The sequence below is a fragment of the Fundulus heteroclitus genome, chromosome 12, assembly GCF_011125445.2.
Source record: "Fundulus heteroclitus isolate FHET01 chromosome 12, MU-UCD_Fhet_4.1, whole genome shotgun sequence".
In the NCBI taxonomy this organism is placed as follows: domain Eukaryota; kingdom Metazoa; phylum Chordata; class Actinopteri; order Cyprinodontiformes; family Fundulidae; genus Fundulus; species Fundulus heteroclitus.
The window spans coordinates 23,012,238-23,035,748 of record NC_046372.1 but is presented as its reverse complement, the minus strand read 5'-3'; the positions used below and the strand labels follow the sequence as shown (position 1 = coordinate 23,035,748).

The window sequence follows — 23,511 nt, the reverse complement described above, 5'->3', positions numbered from 1 at the left end:
GCGTGATGTGCAGCAACAGAAAATGTTTTAAAAGTGCTTATGTGTTAGAAACAGATGTTACAGCAAAGAGATTAAAGATAAAAGCGAGATAATCTGGAGCAACAAACTGTTGCTCACGCAGTGAAAACAGGAAGTGATACAATACGCCTTACCGCAAACAGGAAGTGACGTCCCCATTTCTTAGCTCGCTTAATGTCAGCCTGTGTTTAATAAAAGGGCCACTGGTGTCATAAAAAAATCCCCAAAACAGTAACACCAGTTTCAGATATCAAAACATTTCTTCAAGAGTTTCTCTTTCTTATTAAAAACTTTAAAATGTATATGATTATGTCTATGACTTGAATTGAAAAGTCTGTTCATTATTTTATTCTGTTTCAGTTTCTTCAGTGGACCTCGATTTGGAGAATAAAGTTCCTTAAATCAATATGAATGTCTCTGTCATAACGGTCCGACGTGTTCTGCCTCCATCCAAGTTCAGAGAGAAAAGGGAGCTCGACAAGTCCTCCATACCCTATGGTAACCTGGGATGGGTAAAATGGCAGGGTTCCCTTCCTTATGGAGCCATTTCCATTTACAATGACTATGAGAAGCGCACCGACTACGTCTGCAAATTTGAATGCCGTTCTGGATTTTACAACCCCAGGAAGGGCTCTTACTGCCCCTACCCCAATAGAAAGAAAGAGTATCTTTCCTCCTCATTTCAAAATCTTGTGAATGAAGGTAATTTGGACATCTTGAAGTGGAAGGAAGGTTCTTATGGTTCTGTTCCAAAGAATTCAGTCAGAACCTGCTCTAGTGAAGAAATCTATGTAGGGAAGAACGAGTACGGTTTGGTGTTCCAAAAGATGGCTGCTTTTATCTTCCCTGGAAAGGCAGTGAGTATTGGTATAAGAGGATCTATGAGGTTCTGACCAATATGAAGGCTGAAGAAGAGATTATCTCTGATTTCAAGTATATCACAGACAAAGCAAAACTTATCAAAGACTCCCTGAAAGCCCTGCAAACTTCTACTACCAATAATGCCCTAGGTCCTGTGATAAAAACAGTTTCTTTGTCCAAGTCATTCAGAAATGAGGGACGATGGGACTCAAAGTCCTCCAAAACAATCGGTGCTGGAGAAGCAGCATTTACTTCCTGTGCTCCACTGATCTGGAACAAACTTCCAGGAAACTGTAAAAGTGCTGAAAGCCTGAGTTCCTTTAAATCAAGATTTAAAATGCATTTGTTTAGGACTCCCTTTGACTGCTCTAGTTAAACTGTTTTACTGAAACATCAAAAGTTCAACTTTTTTAGTCCAACTGTTTTTAATGTTGTATGTTTTTCTACATTTTATTCCTGCTTGCTTTTATTCTGTTATTTTAATCATGTAAAGCACTTTGCATTGTCTCTGTACTGAAATGTGCTATAGAAATAAATTTGCCTTACCTTGCCTTGCCTTAAAGATTGGCATTGTTCGCAGACCATTGCAATATTTTGCTTGCATAACCTGTTTTTGCAAAACCTGTTTTGCAAAACCAGGTGTTTTAATCAACCCCAATGCAAAAGAAATGTGGTATAAAAAGCAACAAATTAGTTGACACCTGAAAGGCTGGCATATTTTAGAGGTTTTATTTTTCTTTAGATGAAATCTGCTCTGAACTTGTTTACTGAGCAGAATGAAGCGAGTATAGCATGCCCCTTCTACTTGTATTTATGGAGAATTTATGTGAAGGACCAAAATAAAGTAGTGCATACATACAATGTGGAAAGAGAAGGATTGATGTTTTTTAAGACTTTTTGCAGATAACAATCTGCAGTATTGAACACATGTTATGTCTTCAGCTCCTCTGAGTCAATACTTTAGTTTAAATTTCTCCTGAACTTTCTCTCTGACTTGTTTTCTATTAAACATTTGACTTGAATTCAATAATTTCTGAAACATAAATCAACCAAAAAGACACTAAAAAGAAACGCTGCTATGTTCCAAGCTCCCCCAGGTTTTTTTTCCTCTTTGTCTGTGGGCCCTTTGAGGAGATGTCCACACCGAGGAGACAGCCACTGAGGTCCGAATGGAGTTCAGTGCCTTGAGATGACATGTATCATGAATTGGTGCTATGTAAATAAAACTGAACTGAATTACTGAACATTTACCTGTAGCCTTAATCACCTGTTTCATTGCTAATTTCTTCTCATCTTGTGGAGAAGACTCGTTTGTGTCATGAGGAAGTTGCGGACCACCTCACATTCAGAATCCACAGCAGGTGTCTTGGTGAGGTCGAGTGAATGCTTCACTTTGATAACATCCAGAAATGTGTCTTTTCTGGGTATTGAGGGACTATATCAGATCACAGTTATGTTTGCAATCAGACATGCAATCTGCTCCAAATGCTCTCAGACCAAGGCCAGTTTATTTATAAAGCAAGTTTTAGTAATAAAACAGTGTGGATCGGTCATCAAATGAACTCGGAATAGCTGAGACTATAAAAGAGAAAATAAATATTAATATCTTCAAGTGGGAGAGTCATTTGCACGATACAGCTTTATCATTATCACCTTAATCAGTCCAGATGAACATACATGTAGCAAAATGCCCACTCCAACATTGGTCCTAGACGCTTGAGTGTCTCTCCTTTGTAGAGACCGCAAGAGTTGGTTTTCTGCAGAACTTTTACAGCATGTTAAACACTGAAGAAGTCGATCATCGTCTGGTGTAATGATTACTGCTGGTGAACCCGAACTTTGGCCGGACACAGAGTTACGTTTAAAAGGTTTATTGTGAGGGATGAGTAGCGGTGGGTGAGGCAGACAAAGAGAACCGGACTAGACGGAGGAATCTCTGCAGACGGTGCAGGCAGGCAGGGATGAGTTGGCAGGAGAACGGGTGACCAAAGCTGAATGTAATTAGTGGCAACAGGTGGACATGATCTAGAATAGGGTGGTGGCTGCGGGGAGGAATTTGTTCTAAATATAAACATTAAGCACAAGTTTTAAACATTTATAAAATGTAGTCTCCCATTATTCCAAGGAATTTATTTAAGTGATCCGAAATGACCTAAAACCTTTAGTCCGTTTTTTATTTCAGACGTGGGTGAGTGTTATCTGGGCAATAATCTGCTTCAACTTTATTTCATTTGATAAAATGTGTAAATGCAAAAGAAAATATGTTCAGTTACATGTTTAGATATCAAGCTATGAGGAATAAAATCAGACTGAGTTGGAGAAATAAACAGGGAAACTTTAGAAGGTTTATGTAATGTGTTTTCACTGTGGAGGGGAGGACCTAATAATGACCAACAACCAATGATCTGTGTCTGAAGTTAAATTTCCTTATGAGTATTCATGAATCCAGAACTCATGTCTTTATTTGGTTCTGTGTGTGATGTATTAAACACTGATAGGCTCTTGCAAAAAGTCCTCCTTCAGACAATCGGGTATTAAGAACCGACTAGAACTGACACGCTGAGATGAACATATATGTCTAAAACAAAACCTTTACAGGTTTATTTGACCAACTTGAATAAAGAAGACCTGGACAAAATCTTCATCTGAGACAGGCAAGAGCTTCGGCTTCTAAACTGTATTCTCTGAAATTATAAACTAATCTAATATCATGATTCCTTTAGGGAATTAAGCTAGATCTATATGTAGATAAAACAAATTTCCAGCTAGCTTTGTTCTATAACTGCTTGGTTGATTTGGCATTTCTTGGCAAAAAGAAGAACTGACTTGTCTTTATTAATTACAGCTGCCCCTGATGTGAAGGAGAAACCCTAAACGGACAGAAATGGTAAAATAAACGTCGCATCCGAACGTTCCATAAACATTAAGAAAATAATAATAATTTCAAAAATTGCTGAATAATTTACTTTATGGAACTCTCTTGTACGGTATGCATTCAAGTTTAGTGATTTAAAAACATGGAAAAATCTGATTTTTTTTTTAGAAAATTGTTAATCAATGCTCCAAATTCAGAAATCCTAAAATAAAGAGACTTTCGAGAGATGGAATAATAAACTTTACAATAAGTGGAAAGTTGGCCATGGATTTGTATACACAAAAATCAATTAATAAACAGAAATAGAAGATTTTTAGATGATGATCAATGTACAGACAAATTATTAAAGCAATCTAAACCTAAACTGAGCTTGAAAAAATAAAACAGAAATATAAAAAAAAACATAACTGAAAAAGGCCATGTGCCTTCCAAAAATGCTTGTTTTTGTCTGAAATAATTTAGAAAGGTAATGCTTCTGCGTTTAAATATTGAGCTGACTCACAGGAATGAGTAGTCAGTATCTTACCTGGAGCTGATAGTAAACGAGATTCAGAGCGAACTCCAGAACTAGGAACAAATTCTTATGGAGGAGTCTAGCTAAAAGTTGCAATAACAAGCCATGGACAGTACCAGAAAAGTCGTTTTCGCATTGGTTCAAGGTAATAGTGTTTTAAAACTGTACTGCGCACCGACTCTGCATCAGATATCTCAGAATTAGCCTTGTGTTCATGTGTGTGTGTGTGTGTGTGTTTTTACCTTGAAGACTGGCATTGTTCACAGACCATTGCAATATTTTGCTTGCATAACCTGTTTTTGCAAAACCTGTTTTGCAAAACCGGCTGTTTAAAGCAACCCCAATGCAAAAGAAATGTGGTATGAAAAGCAACAAATTAGTTGACACTTGAAAGGCTGGGATATTTTAGAGGTTTTATTTTTCTTTAGATGAAATCTGCTCTGGACTTGTTTACTGAGCAGAATGCCCTCGTTCTCCAAACTGCAATTGTAAAAATGTAGCCCCTCAGATATAAAGCCAGTCTAACACCCCCCTTCTCCTTGTATTTATGGAGAATTTATGTGACTGACCAAAACAAAGTAGTGCATACATACAATGTGGAAAGAGAAGGGTTGATTGTTTTTCAGCCTTTTTGCAGATAACAATCTACAGTATTGAAAACTTATGTCTTCAGCTTCTCTGAGTCAATGCTTTTGTTTAAATTTCTCCTGAAATTTCACCCTAACTTGTTTTCTATTAAGCATTTGACTTGAATTCAATCATTTCTGAAACATAAATCAACCAAAAAGACACTAAAAAGAAACGCTGCTATGTCCCAAGCTCCTCCAGGTTTTTCTTCCTCTTTGTCTGTGGGCCTTTGAGGAGATGTCCACACCGAGGAGACAGCCACTGAAGTCCGAATGGAGTTCAGTGCCTTGAGATGACATGTATCATGAATTGGTGCTATGTAAATAAAACTGAACTGAATTACTGAACATTTACCTGTAGCCTTAATCACCTGTTTCATTGCTAATTTCTTCTCATCTTGTGGAGAAGACTCGTTTGTGTCATGAGGAAGTTGCGGACCTATAATTCAGAATTCAGAATCCACAGCAGGTGTCTTGGTGAGGTCGAGTGAAGGCTTCACCTTGATAACATCCAGAAATTTGTCTTGCACAGGATCCTGGGCATTGAGGGACTCTATCAGGTCCCAGTTATGTTTGCAATCAGATATGCGACCTGCTCCAAATGCTCTCAGACCAAGGCAAGTTTATTTATAAAGCAATTTCTAGTAATAAAACAGTGTGGATTGGTCATCAAATTAACTCGGAATGGATGAGACATTCCGAGAAATGAGAAAAGAGAGAGAATAAATATTAATATCTTTAAGTGGGAGAGTCTCTCGCACAATACAGCATTATCATTATCACCTTAATCAGTCCAAATGAACATACATGTAGCAAAATGCTCCCTCCAACATTGGTTAAATAGACGCTTGAGTGTCTCTTCTTTGTAGAGACCGCAAGAGTTGGTTTTCTGCAGAACTTTTAGAGCATGTTAAACACTGAAGAAGTCGATCATTGCCTTTTCAACTGCCCAGGCATGGGTGACCCAAAAAGCCCCTGATGATTGTAACAGTATCTGTGCGGTTTATTGCTACAGCAGTTTCTGTAACCCTCCTTGTTTACCTCCCATGAATGAGGCACCAGCGTACACTGACTGAGGATTTTATCAGGCTTCAGGCCCGCTGTGGTCAGTTCTCCTGTGGTGTCAGTCGGTGTAACCGCATCTCCTTGTTCAGCAGTGGCTATCGATAGGAGGTGCTCAGTTGGTTCTTAGAGTTCATTCAGAAAGCAGAGAGCTATGGAGATATTCTCTCTCTCTGTTGGGTCTCTGGTTCCATCTGCTGTTGAGGTGTAGAATGATTCACCAGCATATTTCCCTATGTGCTCTCTTATTATCGCACTCGTCAAATCCAGTTATTTTATATGTCAGAACTTTTGCTTGTTGCATTGCAAGGAATAGTTTTTACTATCCTTGCTAATTCACCATCATTCCTTAATGCAAACTCAAATAGAGACAAAAATAGCCCATGTCCATCCTCAGTTATTCCACACAGGGCCGGCCCGAGGCCCAAGCGAACTAAGCGGCCGCTGGACGATTGACCAGGCCCTGGTCAATTTGTTTATTTATTTTAATGAATGAAAAATTCAAGACAAAAAAAATCAGATTTGTCTACAACTGCTCATGCGCATACACTTCGCGACAGCTATCGCGCACGGCTCGCGGCTCGTGCGAGTGCATTGACAATTCACACGGGTGCGCATGTCACGTCACGATAATAAATAAGCCTAAGCCATGTCACAAAAAAGGACGTATCCCTCTGGTGCCGAAAAAAGAAAAAAGAAAAGGACAGAGGACGAGAAAAAAGAGCAAGATAAAGGTATGTTTGCATGATTATTTACGGTATGTTTTGTGCAGCAGCAGCGCAAATTGTGCTCACGTCACTTGAGGTAGCAGCTAGCTAGTCATGACTCGTGTAGTGATATTTATCAGCCATCCATCACCAGAGCGAAATACCCGACATTAACAGTGAAATATCTTATTAATATACATTTATCTAGGTAGTGGGTGTGTATTTCATGTATTGATAGATATCTGTTTAAGTTGGAGAAAACAGCAATGCCATCTTAGCTAGCATCGCTGTTCCACGGATCTGTACAGGATAAATGACAGCACCCTGACTGACATTAGGTATCAGGTTGCAATCCTTAGGCCCACTGTTAGGCCCACTGTTAGGTCCTTTGCTGGTGCAGGGGGTCCTCTGTTCTCTGTAACTCAGATTAAGCCCAATCTTTTGTTCCTAACACATTACCCATTCTATGTCATGGAAAAGGTAAGATATCAGCAGATGAGTTGTGGAGATGCAGAAGGATTTGTTTTTCAAAACAGATCTGATGTGATTTTAAAGTGTTCCTTTATTTTTTTTTGAGCTGTTAAAAGTCAGCCTGAAATAATAAGGAGGACACTGTCAACAGTTTACACCTAAAATGAGTAACCTGCACCTTTTTTGTCAGTTTAAGAGTAGAACAGAGCATGGTTTTATAAGGTGGGGAAAAAGCTTTTACAAAAGAGAACCAGCAGGAGGCAGCAACAGACAGAAAATAAAGATCAGGGTCTCAGCTTTTGAGATGTTTTTATTAGTCATCATTGTAGTAACATTGGTTGTAGTAGGACTGGTAGTAATATACAGTGTACAGTATTTTTAAGAGAAGTAGTTTAGGTTATTTGCACAGGTTTGACTCTAAGCTAAACCATGTCTGTGTTGTTTTCAAGAGCAAATTCACAACATGATCATCTAAAGGCTCTTTCCAAAGTCAGACTCCATCAGATCCTCCAGGTTGGTGAGAAAGTTTCCTCTCTAAGGAAACCCAGCAGGTTGCATCAAGTCTCTCCAAGCAGCATTCACTCCTCCTGAAAGAGCGTAGAGCCACAGTGGACAGTCGTCTGCATTGTTGATGGCTTTGCAGCAATCCCTCATACTGAGCATGCATGAAGCGACAGTGGAGAGGAAAACTCCCCTTTAACAGGGAGGAGAACCTCCAGCAGAACCAGAACCAGGCTCAGTGTGAACGCTCATCTGCCTCCACCCACATTTCTAAATTTTCCAGCGAGTGCCATTTAAGCTATAATCCAGGACTGGGAAGATTGAATTTTAATTTAAATCCACCTCACAGAAGGGTCTAAACTCTAAAGAATGATTTAAAGGGTTGTCCAAGAGACAAAGAGCTCTCACAGTGAGCTCCGTAATGAACTGGGAGCAGCAGGCACAGTAAAAACGGTTGAAATGCACTAAAACCAATTGGCCTCTCTGCACTCTCAGGACACAAGAAAAAGCATATTGAAGCTTGCTGAAAATTTGTTGCTGAAGATTTGGAAAAGCCAAAGGAAACCTAGGAGAATATAGTCTGGTGTAATGATTACTGCTGGTGAACCCGAAATTTAGCCGGACACAGAGTTATGTTTAAAAGGTTTATTGCGAGGGATGAGTAGCGGTGGGTGAGGCAGACAAACAGAACCGGACTAGGCGGAGGAATCTCTGCAGACGGTGCAGGCGGGCAGGGATGAGTTGGCAGGAAAACAGGTGACCAAAGCTGAATGTAATTAGTGGCAACAGGTGGAAATGATCTAGAATAGGGTGGTGGCTGCGGGGGCGGCTGAGCTGATTGGATATTGGCTGGTGGCTGAGAGGTGACAGGCTAAGTAAGAAAAGTCCAGATAAATCCAAAGGCGAAATAAACAAAAACCCAAATCATAATGCTTACACCTTTTAAAAGCCTAACCAGGGACGAAGGCTGCAAATTAGCCCGTGGCTACAAGCCTTATGTACTTGGGCATCGGCCACCTGTTTGGTTGCAATGTTTAATTGTACTGTCCCTGTCAAATAAATTAATTAATTAATAAAAAAAAATGAGAGTCAGGATGACACTAAACTCTTTGGATGTCATTCCACAAACCCTGATTTAAGTAATTTGTTCTAAATATAGACCTTAAGCACAAGTTTTAAACATTTCTAACATGTAGTCTCCCATCATTCCAAGGAATTTATTTAAGTGATCCGAACTGACCTAAAACCTTTAGTCCGTTTTTATTTCAGACATGGGTGAGTGTTATCTGGGCTATGATCTGCTTCAACTTTATTTCATTTGATAAAATGTGTAAATGCAAAAAAAAAAAAAAAAAAAAAAAAAAAAAACATTCAGTTGCATGTTGTGAAATCAAGCAATGAGGAATAAAATCAGACTGAGTTGAAGAAATAAACAGGGAAAGTTTAGAAGTTTTACTTAATGTGTTTTCACTGTGGAGTGGAGGGCCTAATAATGACCAACAACCAATCATCTGTGTCTGAAGTTAAATTTCCTTATGGGTATTCATGAATCCAGAACTCATGTCTTTATTTGGTTCTGTGCGATGTATTAAACACTGATAGGCTCTTGCAAAAAGACCTCCTTCAGACAATCACATATTAAGAACCGACTAGAACCAACACGCTGAGATGAACCTATATGTCTAAAACAAAACCTTTACAGGTTTATTTGACCAACTGGAATAAAGAAGACCTGGAAAAAATCTTCATCTGAGACAGGCAAGAGCTTCGGCTTCTAAACTGTATTCTCTGAAATTATAAACTAATCTAATATCTTGATTCCTTAAGGGAATTAAGATAGATCTATTTGTAGATAAAACAAATTTCCAGCTAGCTTTGTTCTGTAACTGGGTGGTTAATTTGGCATTTCTTGATGGTAAGAACTGACTTGTCTCTATTAATTACAGCTGCCACTGGTGTGAAGGAGAAACCCTAAACGGACAGAAATGGTAAAATAAACGTCGCATCCGAACGTTTTATAAACATTAAGAAAATAATAATAATTTCAAAAATTGCTGAATAATTTACTTTATACAAAGTTGGAACTCTCTTGTATGGTATGTATTCAAGTTTAGTGATTTAAAAACATGGAAATATCTGAAAAATGTTTAGAAAATTGTTCATAAATGCTCCAAATTCAGAAATCCGAAAATAAAGAGACTTTCGAGAGATGGAATAATATGCTTTACAATAAGTGGAATGTTGGCCATGGATTTGTATACACAAAAATCAATAAATAAACAGAAATAGAAGATTTTTAGATTATGATGATCAATGTACAGACAAATTATTAAAGCAATCTAAACCTAAACTGAGCTTGAAAAAATAAAACAGAAATATAAAAAAAAACATATCTGAAAAAGGCCCTGTGCCCTCCAAAAATGCTTGTTTTTGTCTGAAATAATTTAGAAAGGTAATGCTTCTGCGTTTAAATATTGAGCTGACTCACAGGAATGAGTAGTCAGTATCTTACCTGGAGCTGATAGTAAACGAGATTCAGAGCGAACTCCAGAACTAGGAACAAATTCCTATGAAGGAGTCCAGCTAAAAGTTGCACTAACAAGCCATGGACAGTACCAGAAAAGTCGTTTTCGCATTGGTTCAAGGTAATAGTGTTTTAAAACTGTACTGCGCACCACCTCTGCATCAGATATTTCAGAAATAGCCTTGTGTTCATGTGTGTGTGTGTGTGTGTGTTTTTACCTTGAAGACTGGCATTGTTCGCAGACCATTGCAATATTTTGCTTGCATAACCTGTTTTTGCAAAACCTGTTTTGCAAAACCGGCTGTTTTAATCAACCCCGATGCAAAAGAAATGTGGTATGAAAAGCAACAAATTAGTTGACACTTGAAAGGCTGGGATATTTTAGAGGTTTTATTTTTCTTTAGAGGAAATCTGCTCTGGACTTGTTTACTGAGGATGATGTCCTCCTCACTCTTCAAACTGCAATTGTAAAAATGTAGCCCCTCAGATATAAAGCCAGTCTAACACCCCCCTTCTACTTGTATTTATGGAGAATTTATGTGAAGGACCAAAATAAAGTAGTTCATACATACAATGTGGAAAGAGAAAGATTGATGTTTTTGAAGCCCTTTTGCAGATAACAATCTGCAGTATGGAAAACATGTTATTGAGTCCTCTGACTCAATACTTTAGTTTAAATTTCTTCAGAACTTTCACCCTGACTTGTCTTCTATTAAGCATTTGACTTGAATTCAATAATTTCTGAAACATAAATCAACCAAAAAGACACTAAAAAGAAACACTGCTATGTCCCAAGCTCCTCCAGGTTTTTTTTCCTCTTTGTCTGTGGGCCTTTGAGGAGATGTCCACACCGAGGAGACAGCCACTGAAGTCCGAATGGAGTTCAGTGCCTTGAGATGACATGTATCATGAATTGGTGCTATGTAAATAAAATTGAACTGAATTACTGAACATTTACCTGTAGCCTTAATCACCTGTTTCATTGCTAATTTCTTCTCATCTTGTGGAGAAGACTCGTTTGTGTCATGAGAAAGTTGTGGACCGCCTCACATTCAGAATCCACAGCAGGTGTCTTGGTGAGGTCGAGTGAAGGCTTCACCTTGATAACATCCAGAAATGTGTCTTGCACAGGATCCTGGGTATTAAGGGACTCTATCAGGTCCCAGTTATGTTTGCAATCAGATATGCGACCTGCTCCAAATGCTCTCAGACCAAGGCAAGTTTATTTATAAAGCAATTTCTAGTAATAAAACAGTGTGGATTGGTCATCAAATTAACTCGGAATGGATGAGACATTCCGAGAAATGAGAAAAGAGAGAGAATAAATATTAATATCTTTAAGTGGGAGAGTCTCTCGCACAATACAGCATTATCATTATCACCTTAATCAGTCCAGATGAACATACATGTAGCAAAATGCCCACTCCAACATTGGTCCAATAGACGCTTGAGTGTCTCTCCTTGGTTTTCTGCAGAACCTTTACAGCATGTTAAACACTGAAGAAGTCGATCATGACCCATTTTAACTGCCCAGGCATGGGTGACCCAAAAAGCCCCTGATGATTGTAACAGTATCTGTGCGGTTTATTGCTACAGCAGTTTCTGTAACCCTCCTTGTTTACCTGCCATGAATGAGGCACCAGCGTACACTGACTGAGGATTTTCTCAGGCTTCAGGCCCGCTGTGGTCAGTTCTCCTGTGGTGTCAGTCGCTGTAACCGCATCTCCTTGTTCGGCAGTGGCTGTCGATAGGAGGTGCTCAGTTGGTTCTTAGAGTTCATTCAGAAAGCAGAGAGCTATGGATATATTGTCTCTCCCTGTTGGGTCTGTGGTTCCATCTGTTTTTAATGTGTGGAATGATTTACTAACTTATTTCACTTTTTGCTCTCTTATTATAGCATTGCGAGGAATAGTTTTCACTGTCCTTACTAATTCAACATCGTTCCTTAATGCAAACTCAAATAGAGACAAAAATTGCCACATCCATCCTCAGTTACAAAACTGCTGAGTTCCTTTATATTTAAAAATCTATTTGTTTAGAGTTGCCTTTATTTTTTTTATTTAAACTGGTGAAACATCATTAGGAGTCCAACCTTTCTTTACTTGCCCCTGTCATGCAACTACAAATGTACTTTTCTCTGTTTTTGTTTTAATTGCCCTGATACTGGAATGTATTATACAAGTAAACTTGCTTTACCTTTATTATGAAAGTGATGTTTTGTTTAATTGTCATGTGACTGATAACTTTTATTTGTGTTACTTTTAGCTGCTGTTGTGGCTCCTGGTACTGTGGTCGGCCAGTCTGCAGGACGCTGTTAGGTACCAGTCAGATGAAAATGGTAAAAAGATAATTAAGCCCTTCTTATCCTAATAACAAGTGTTTGATTCATTTTATTTTACAAACCGTGTAAACTGTTGTTGTAGTTAGTATGTTACCGCAAGTAGAAAAAGAAGATTTTTAAAAATTTTAGGTCCAACTTCATAAGATTTAGGGTTAAATTATAAGGTAATGTGGCAAAAATTAAAGGGTAGAACATCTCCAGAACCAACTATAGAAAATGGGGTTGTCTGGTTCTTTTACAGGCTCCTCCCTGAACCCAGATCCAGTGGATGGTGTGGCTAAAATGACCGTATCCAACAAATCCATCTCAACAGTCCGACGTGTTCTGCCTCCTGCTCAGTTCACTCTGAAAAGTCAGGTTAACTCAAAGCTCTCTGAGTTTGATACTAATGGCAAACAGCTATGGGTGACATGGCAGGGTTTTCTCCCCAATGGCGCTGTTTCCATTTATAACAAGTACACTAAGCGCACCGACTATGTCTGCAAAGTTCGATGCCATTCTGGCTTTTACAACCCCAGCATCGGTGCTTACTGCCACTACCCTTATAGAAAGAAAGAGCATCTTTCCTCCTCCTTTCAAATCCTTGTGAATGAAGGTAACTTGGAGATCTTCGAGTGGAAAGAGGATTCGAAGGGTTCTGTTCCAAAGAATTCAATCAGAACCTGCTCCAGTGAAGAAATCTATGTAGGGAAGAACAAGTACGGTCTGGGGATGGTGTATCCAAAAGATGGCCGCTTCTACCTTCCCTGGAAGGGTAAGCAATGTCAGTACAAAAAATATGAGGTACTTACCAACATGAAGGCTGAAAAAGAAATTCTCTCTGATGTCAAGTATAGCACAGACCAAACTAAAATTTTTAAGGAGCCTCCAAAAACCCTAAAAACCTCTACTGCTATCAATCATGCCCTCAGTCCTGTGAAGAAAATGGTGACCTTGACTCAGACAACCACAGATGAGAGACGTTGGGACATCAGCTCCTCCATAAGTATTGGTTTAAGAACGTCCATCAAGACGGGCATTCCTGGCATTGTAGAAGGAAATATTGAACTCAGTGCTGAGACAACCCATACGTTCTCAGGAGGAAACACCTGGATAGAGGAAGTCTCCCACTCTGTCAGTTTGGAGCTAGATGTGCCACCGAACCACAGCTGCCAGGTCAAAATGGTTGGTTATCGGTACAAAATGGACATTCCTTACTCCGCCCGCCTCAGTCGCACCTATGAGGATGGAGAAACCAGATCTGTTACCATCACTGGAACGTATCATGGAGTCCAAACCGGGGAGGTTGTGTCAGAGGTGGAACGATGTAAACCATTATCTGGTTCCATGCTGTTTCCTGAAATGAGATAAGATATCTGCAATGTTGGAAAAGTTAGTGCAACTTTATCTGCTATTTCTCAAAGCTCCTCAGCTTCATTTATGCTTTTTCATTCATATTCGTCATAGATGTAATCAGTAGGGTGTAGGGTGCGTGTATCGGTGCCGATCTTGGTTCGACGTGCACAAATTCATAGAAGGTAATTATTAGGCGGAGCTTTAAAAATCAATGCCAGAATAAAACAGAGAGGGCTCCAAACTCTCTGAAATCTGCTGCTTGGGTACATTATGTTTTCTCATTCAGCTACCATGATGATGGTGAAGGAAAAGGTGAATGAAACCAAAGCATTTTTTCAACAGCAATATGGTATGTCTCTCAGTTTATACTCAAGTTAGTCACTCACCTAAACCATGTTAAAATAAAAGTAATAAGAGGAATCTGCCTGTAACGTTCAATCAGTCCAAGACACCAGGAAAGTTTCACCAAAAGCTACGCTCCTAAGGTGCATTCAGGTACAATGGTACACAGGATTGTCTATGGATACAAGTAATGACAAAGTAATCAAATCAAATATTGAGATATTAGAAATTTCTTTTATAACAACTTTGACCATTTTTGATTTATTTCATTGTTGTTTGATGATTTTATTAACTGATAAAAATCAAGCCAAGTCAGTTTATCATCTTCATCACCATCATCTTCATCATCATCACTTTTTTAGAAAAGTGAAACAGCAGCACCAGCAAATAATAGACTTAAAAATCACATTATTATCAAGAAATCTTAACATCAATCTAAAGTGTCAGATAAAGAATAAAAAATGTATTGAAATATCCTGAACTGTGACTTATGTGCAGAACCGTGGTTTTTGTGGACCACTACACCCCTATTAATCATCTGTTGGTTAATAATATTGAAATTCTTGTGAACAGATAAATGACTGGACTAAAGGTTTTATCTAAAAGTCTATAAAATGATTACTTAGTTGAGTTTTTTTTTTCATGTCTGACGAAGAATAAACATTTTCTATTAATAATTAAAGTATTTAAAGTTAATCCAGATCCAGTCAGTTACCTATTTATCAATGTACATTCTATGCAATTTCAAACCTCTTCTTTGTTATTAAGTTTGTAAGCAATAGAAATAAAGATCATGCATTGTGCCAGACAAACATGACTTCCTCATTCTTTAAATGTTGCATGAAATCACATTGCCTTAAAAAGACACTTCTCATTCATGTCAGTACAATAACTATTTTTATTATGAGATTTAAACAAGGAATTAAATTTTAAAGCAAACTGATTAGCTTGGGGCTAATTCTTTTAGCTGCAGCTAGGGGGTGCTGTGGGGAATTATTAAGGAGTAGGATGAGAACCACTGAGCTATATAATACACTGGAGTGCTAATCGCCGCCTGTTAGAACGAGACGCTTTGAAGCCACCAGCCGCCATATTGGTACTCCCTATTTCCCCCCAGTAACTAGGGAATATGTGCGCTGCAGCATTGAATAACGAGGATTTTCTCATTTTAAGGGGGGGCTTAAAACTTTTAAAATGTCAAATGCCATATACTTTTATGTTGTGTTCTAAAACTATCAAGTACTGAGAAAGTCATGTGCTGAAATATTTTGCATTTTATTTATTTAATTATATATATATAACATTTATAAATACATAAATAACAATATACAAAAACATATATTTACATATATGTATACATATATATACGTATATACATATACACATACTTATATATACATATATATATATTTAATATGAATAACATGTAAAATATTTCACCACCTAATTTCCTAGTAGTTGATAGTGTTAGTACATCCACTGACTGTAGAATTACCTGTGAAACGTTTTCACACAGCCAGAAAACTGCTTGTTGTTGCAACTAAATCCTATGGGATTCTGTGAGAGTAGGGAGGAGCAAGATGGCGGCCAGTGACTTCAGTTTGTCGGCAAAATCAGCACTCCAGTGTATAATATAGCTCAGTGATGAGAACATCAAGCACATTGATTCTGGTGCAGATCCGATGTTCTATGTGGAAATTAAAGCCAAGCATATGGTCATGGAGTAACGGCACACTCACAGCCTCCTCCATGGCTATGCCCTCCATTAACAACTGTCTGGGCTCTAAAGGAAGGGAGACAAACATGTTTTCTGACACAAATACAGGTTGATGAAGTCCAAAGGGTCGGAGAGGGACCTTTCTAAGTTAAAAAAGGGACTTTCTGTTCTCAGGGGGTTTTATTTCATGAAGTCAGCATTTGACCCAATAAGATTGTTGGTCACCTGAGATGGATCAATCCTACCAAATTTAGCCCCAGAATTTAAAGCCCCAGGATTGGGATTCCTCGGGTAAATGAAAACCTGGGGCTTTAAAGCAGCCACGTTTCCACTGCAAGGGATCATTTATCTAAAGCAGCGTCGTGTAACTTTTAGACACTAGGGGCACTAGACCTGTAACTCCAGGATTAGCGCCCCTGGAGGCCACTGGCAGCACTGCACTGTTGCAAAATTAAACAGTCTTCCTCCATGTTTTGGAATCTGATAGCAGATCAGTTTGGACCAGCAGATTAAGAAGTCCTTGAGTTACTTTTAAAGACAAGGCCACATTCAGCCCTCTAAATTAAATCCTACATCAGATAACCAAAATTATGTTGATGCGGTAATCTCACCTAGAGATGACCCATTTAGTGATGGATCTGACCTTCTCAAATTACATAGAGGAGTTTTTGAGAAGGGCAGCCCACACTGAGCATCAAGCAAACGCACCAGGGCTGCATATTGATCTGAAAAATCATTATATAAATGTTTTTCAAATTTAGCTAAAACTTGGGTCAAAACTTTCACGGTAATAAACTGCACTTTACCTTCAGTCCAGTGGGTGCCTGTATTAAGAAACATAAGGACAACAACCAAAACTAGAACTAATCCGTATCCTTTTCTCTTTTTACCAAATATTAGTAAATTTGTAGGTAATGGTTATGGTTGTCGATTTTCACCCAGTGGTGCAGACTGGGCCCTACTTTAACCATGTAGAAATAACTGTGGCAGCACATACCTGGGATTGGCTGTAAGGACACTGGACCCGCTTCCGACATACTGAGCTGATTGGACCATTTCCAGAAACCATGGACCAATCCAGACGTTCCTCAACCCTTTAAAAGACTCTGGCAGCCACATTCAGTGGAGCTGCATTTGAACAGTCAACACTGTTTGTGCTTCTCCCATTTTGTTTTCTTCTTGTTGGGTTTGTTTTGCTTAGAAGCTGTTGTATTTATTATAAGATGGTTAATTCCCTTTATTGTGTTTCATCTGATTTAACATGTATGACGTTGTCTCTTTTTGTTTAGAAACCTTATAAATAAAATTTTAATCAAGTTTACCAACTGGACTCTTTAATTTTATGTTACCCTGTTCTTCCAGCTAACTGTGGTCATAACAATAATGATTAGTTGGACAGAATCATCCAGTTTTTCTGAATGTATGACCATGAACCACAACGCCATTTACAGCTATACTCTTGTACTCATTTACCACAGAATTAAAGGGAACCTCTCACTGTGTGGAGAGCAGCTCGTTCACCAAGAGACATTAATCTTTTGTTAGGTGGACCAAAGGCAGTTGCATCAGTAAATCTTTTGCATTTGCCGATATGTTGGTTTCCTTTTCTCAATTCATTGCAGTAATCTTTAACTTCTGCAGATGCATTTCGTCAAAAGCCTAGCGGGGAAGCAGTGGCCTTGTGGTTAGACAGCTGCAAGGTTCCTGGTTAGACAGACGGCTACACAGGGTCCCTGAGCAAGACTTTTAGCACCAGAATGCTCCCCAGGCATACACAGGGGCAGCCCAATGCTTCCTAAGAGATGGGGTAAATGCAGAAGATGAATTTAAATGGAATATTGCGATGACTGTGAAGATGATTCTTCTTATTATTGAGATTTGTAAGATTACCTCAGTCTGAGACGGGGTGTCTGCCTCACGGACCAAAACTGGGAGTTGGTTCCACAGGAGAGGAGCCTGATAGCTAAAGGATCTGCCTCCCATTCTACTTTTAGAGACTCTAGGAACCACCAGCAGACCTGCAGTCTGAGAGCGAAGTGCTCTGTTAGGAACATACGGGGTAATCAGAGCTCTGATATATGATGGAGCTTGATTATTAAGGGCTTTATACGTAATCCTACGTCTATGGTACAGACTAATGTAATCCATTTTAAAATGAGACATTCTTTATTCATGCAATGTTTAATTGTTAATTTATAAAATACACTTTTGTTATTTATAATAATGTTTTATTCCTAGTTACTGTAATCTACATCCCAGCTGCTTAAAGCTTAGTGCTGCATTGAGGTCTTCAAGGGAAATCTGAACCTGACAGACAGCATTCAGCTTCAGCTTGCAGGTTCTCATTAAGGTTCTTTATTCAGGCTTCTCTTCTGGTAATTTAGTTCTTAGAACCAGATAAGATCTGGATCAGGAGTGCCTGCATCCTTAAGCCTCCTCTTGCCCAGGAGGTTTTCCAGTCTTTTAAATCAGCTCTGGAGAATCAGAGACACAGCTGAAGCATACAGGACAGAAGTCCCCGAGGATCAGAACTATAACCAGATGTTTGGACTCATAGTAAATAGTCATAGTTTGTCTTCTGTACTCCATGTCCAGTGATGGCCACTGAAATGTACATAATCCCAACAAGAATAAAGTCAGATTCTCCACTGCTGCTGTTGGCCAGATTAGATCAATTAAACCTTTTATTCTACGGTGCTGCAGCATAACTTCAACCCTTTTTACTTAAAATTACATGAATTAAAACTATATAGCAGACAGGAAATGAACAGTGAGCCTCTTCAAGCATGTGTTGCAATGGTTGAGCCTTTATGTCTTGAGTTCCCATCACTGTTTCTACACGTCACACATCTGAAAAGAGGAACATTGCTTCATTTACTTTTTTTGAAAACCTCAAGATCAAAACCTTGAGGTTTTCAATCTGGCCAAACCATTAGAAACAGACTTCATGAGGGTGGCATGAGGGCCGACGTCCTCTGGTGGGCCCTGTGCTCTCTACCACGGTATTTTACCGTGGAGCTCGTCTGGTATTTCCAAAGAACACCAGAACTGGCAGGTTCGGCACTGGTGCCGTGTTCTTTTCACAGATGAGAGCAGGTTCTCTCTGAGCTCATGTGAAGGATCTGAAAGGGTCTGGAGAATCTGTGGTAAATGTTATGCTTCCACAGATCTGTGCAGGATAAATGTCGGCGCCCTGACTGACATTAGGTATCGGGTTGCAGTCCTTAGACCCAGTGTTAGGGCCTTTGCTGGTGCAGGAGGTTCTGGGTTCCTCCTGGTGAATGATGATGCCCGGCCTCATGTGGTAAGAGTCTGCTGGCAGTTCCTGGAGGATGAAGGATGAAGGAAATATGCCATCAACTGGCCTCAACACTCCCCTGACCTAAATCCAATAGAACATCTCTGGGACATCATGTTTAGGTTTGTCCAATGCCAAAAGGTTGAACCTCAGACTGATCAGGAGCTCAATGATGCCCTGGTCTGGATCTGGAGGAGATAGCCCAGGACACCAGCCATCATTTCATAAGGAGCCCTGACGTTGTCAGGCATACATAGAAGCATTTGGAGAATAAAGAGGCTATTAGGACCAATCAGAGCTGTTGTAATGACATTTCAGCAAACTGGACCTTCCTGCTGCATCAAGTTCTCAGATTAAGCACAATCTGTTGCTCCTAACACATTACACATTCTATGTGAAGATAAAGTGTCAGGAGATGAGTTGTGGAGATGTAGAAGGAATTCGTTTTTTTAATGGAAATCTGATGTGTTTTTAAACTGTTCCTTAACTTTTATTAATTAAGCCTGAAATAATTAAGAGGACACTGTCAACATTTTTCACCTAAAATGAGTAATCTGCTGTAATCTGCACCTTTGTTTTTGTCAGTTTAAGTAGCAGAGCATGGTTTTATAATGTGGGGGAGGAGCTTTTACAAAAGAGAACCAGCAGGAGGCAGCATCAGACAGAAAATAGAGATCAAGGTTTCAGCTTTTGAGATGTTGTTATTAGTCATCATTGTAGTAATATTGGATGTAGTAGTACTACTAGTAGTATACGATGCACAGTACTTTTAAGACCAGGGGTTTATGTTATTTGCATAGATGTGACTCTAAGATGAAACATGTCTGTGTTGTTTTCAGGACAATCTTCTCCCAGATACTCCAGTTGTTCATTAGAAAAGTTCTCAGACACATTTCCACTAATAAATAAGCTGTGAGCTACATCTTTCCTCCAAACTTTCTATGTTCCTTTGTTTCAAACATAAAAATCATCCACAGCTCCTGCTGAACATCAGCATCATTAAAGAAACACGCTCAGGTTGTATATAAAGCCTTTATTCTTATAAACTTCTGTCACAGTGACACCAGACTCCCCACAGAACATCAACGACTTTTCCACCAGAAAAGAGCTGACCCGGGTCTCTCCGGCCCTGCTCAGGAGCTGGGTCTAACCGAGAGGACTCAAGCGGAGTTTTGATGTAAACACATTGCTTTTCAGTGACTGGCCGAGGATGCGTGGTCTCAGCTGCAGCAGCTGTAAAAACAGCCGCCAGAAGGCAGGATTAGACTTCGCTCTGAACAGACGGATCACTTGCAGCCCGTATGGGCTTTGTTATTTCTCTGCATGAGGAATGTCGTGTGTGGCGTGAGTGCGTGTGGAGTCAGAACATTGCATGTGTCTCATGCTCATTGCATGTGTCTCAACATTTCTGATTATACTGAGTTTGATGCTAACATTGAAGCTAGTGCTAACAGGCCACCAAGCTATGCTAGCATATTTTTGGGCTGTGTTTTAAGGCTATAACAAACTCTACTTCCATGAGGGTTTTACACCCTGATGGGACGTTAATGTCTGTGTTTTCTGAGCCACCCATTACACAGAAATATAACTAAAAGTCTATTTAAACAAGCTTAACTTCCACTCATCTGTCTTTTAAAAGTTCTCCGTCACATTTCTCTTTCTTTTTACATGAACATTTGAATCTCATTAGATGCTAATTTGTATCCCTTTTAGCTTCTCAGAGGTGTTTGCCGGCACATTCAAATTAATGTTATGCATGAATTCTGAGCCGACGTCTCACCAACATTTCATTATGGTGACATAATCACAATATAGGCTCTTAATTCTTAATTATCTCCTGAAACAATATCTAACCTCTTACCTTTTCTTGTGCCATCCTGGAACCCTGTCCCAAAAACCTACAGTACATTACCTGCAAACTTTACAATAAATATTTTTCTGAATATATGATGTGAGTAATCACCGCCTCCATCTGAGGCGGTACCAGAAACCATGATAAATGAAATTATATTTCAATTGATATCATATAGTGTAGCTTTAAAATCACCCTGATCCTTCAACACATGAGCAGCTCGGTGTCGGAGATGTATAGCACTAAAGTCCTTCTTGTTTGGGCTACATGTCTGCTTTGACATGTTAATTCAAAAAAACACAACCAGATTTATTACTGAAATGCCTCCGAACTTTATAAGTTTCTCATAGCTTCTTGGTCCGCAGTGTTGGAGCTGATGAAGCAGCTAAACGTGGAAGTTTATAAATCAGGTCATCCTCTTAATCTTTGATATGAAGGTGCAGCTATGATTACATCGCCTTATTTAACGGAAAAATGGATGATTTTTCTGGAAATGTAGTTAACTGTCTGTGCTCTCTTTAGGTTTATCTGCTTAGCTGTGTTTCTCTCCTAGATAAAGCCAGTTAAGGAGCTAGTGCTACCATCACCCTTTTACATTTCTCCCACATAGAAAGTACTCCTGCTTCTCTGCGCTTTCTGTCTCTGCTCTGTCATCTCTTACCCCCAGTGGGTCGAGGCAGATGACCTGCGTTGTGAACTGGCGCTCTACAAATAAACTGAATTGAACTTAAACATAAACAAATAAATTTGTTGCGATGGATTCAGTTAAAGTCCAGACCTCAACCTAGTTACAATGCTGCAGGTGGAACTACTGAGAATTAGGCAGAAAGTATTGTTTGCAAACCTTAATTAACTAAACCAAAGTTCCTTATTAATGACGTGAGAGACTGAGAAAAACTACTCCATTATTTCTGTTGAAAGACTTTCTGCTAGCTCTGGTGTATGTGATCTGGATCTGTAAAGATTCAGTCCGACCTGCAGAAACCGTTTCTCACTGCTGACCCTTTTTTGTGGCACCAGTGGCCTTTAATGAAAGTAGGCTGAGAGAGAGGAGGAGGAAATCTGGCAAAGGTCCACGGGATTGAGTCAAACCTGGAATGGGTCACACACGCTACCCCTGCCCTACCGGCATGGCCAGAAAGATCCCTCTTTTGAGATGATTGAGTGACGATCTGACAGGACATGTCTGGGGACCGATGTGAGCTTTCAGCAGACTGAGGCAACAACGCAGCAGAGGATTTTGCAGACAGGGTTGACAGTTTGTCCAACAGAAGGTCACAGAGGGGAAAGCTCTGGGTTTCAGGTGAGCCTGCACTTTGTCGTCTCCATGAAGGTCGTATCAAGCTTGGTTTTAGCTGAGCGAGCGGTTCTGTTTGAGGCCCGGATCACTCTGTGCCCACAGAGGTCTCCCAAACGGCTCGTTTAGGCCGGATAAACCCACAGCTCATGGCCATTGTGATGAGGCACAGGCAGCATCGACTTCATGCCTGCAGCTTGAGGAAAGTCGCTGCAGTATCTCACCAACATGGAGACAGCTAAGAAACACCAAACGTAAAAAGTGACCCGGGTTTTACTGACGGAGGGGAAGACATGAGACTCAGACTTTAAACTTTATTGTCATTTTATTTGCAAAGAGTGCATACAAAACAACATTTCGTTGCATAACTTTTACGACAGTGTAATGAGATTGCAATTGAAATAAAATAACAGGTTTCAAAAAAGTGTGCAGAAGAATGTTCAACCATATTTATAGATCAAAAATAATGGTGAAAAAAGGCATTAATTTGAAACGTTCAGTGTTGGCAGTGCAAAATAATAGTGGTACAAAAATGCAGTAAACGTTCAGTTGTGCACTTTTAAATTTAGATTGATTATAAACGTTCAGTAACGTTGGCAGTGCAAAATAATGAGGCAAAATGGCCATAAAGTTCAGAGGCAGGGTTTGGTTTATACAGGAAGAATAGACACGTTATCCATCCCTTTAAGACTGGTTTATTGGTTAAGTCACTAACTCAGTTAAACAGTGGAGCTCACAGTAGAACAGGAAATAAGAAAGGATGCTTTCAGCTGAGAACTGATCAGCATCACTCAACAAATTAAATTCCATATTTTCACAAGAACATAACAAATTACCTATAAACACTTTTCAGTTTAAAATCTGTCATCAATGATTCTTTCAATCTGTTTTTTACGACAACATTTGAAAACAACATGACAGAATAAATCACATCTTATTGGACATCATACAGACGTCTCCAGGCCTCACAAGCAGGAGTTTGACGTCTCTGATTCAACCAAACGGGGGAAACAGTCTGAAGTTCTTGTTCTCCTTGGCTTCACCTTCCTGTCTGACCTTCTGGTGTCCCGTTCAGCTCCTGGGTGTGATGAGCGCCGCCCCGCAGTCTCCTTCAGGACCATCTGCCCGCTGATCCTGTCTGAGCGTCCTCTGATTCAGCTTTTCCTCTCA

General features: G+C 39.5%; 2 protein-coding genes across 2 annotated transcripts; both read left to right on the top strand.

Moving 5' to 3' along the window:
* The first annotated feature begins 425 nt into the window (after positions 1-425).
* Positions 426-2,072, top strand: LOC105922588 (natterin-3). The gene is given in 3 exon segments (XM_036143747.1): positions 426-831; positions 834-1,109; positions 2,014-2,072. Coding segments are annotated over 3 exon segments (741 nt in total).
* Positions 2,073-7,134: 5,062 nt separating this feature from the next.
* Positions 7,135-14,943, top strand: LOC105921682 (natterin-3). The gene is made up of 3 exons (XM_036143746.1): positions 7,135-7,143; positions 12,425-12,497; positions 12,742-14,943. Exons 1-3 carry the CDS (start codon positions 7,135-7,137, stop codon positions 13,848-13,850), a joined length of 1,191 nt encoding a protein of 396 aa, XP_035999639.1. The 3' UTR covers positions 13,851-14,943.
* The last annotated feature ends 8,568 nt before the right edge of the window (positions 14,944-23,511 follow it).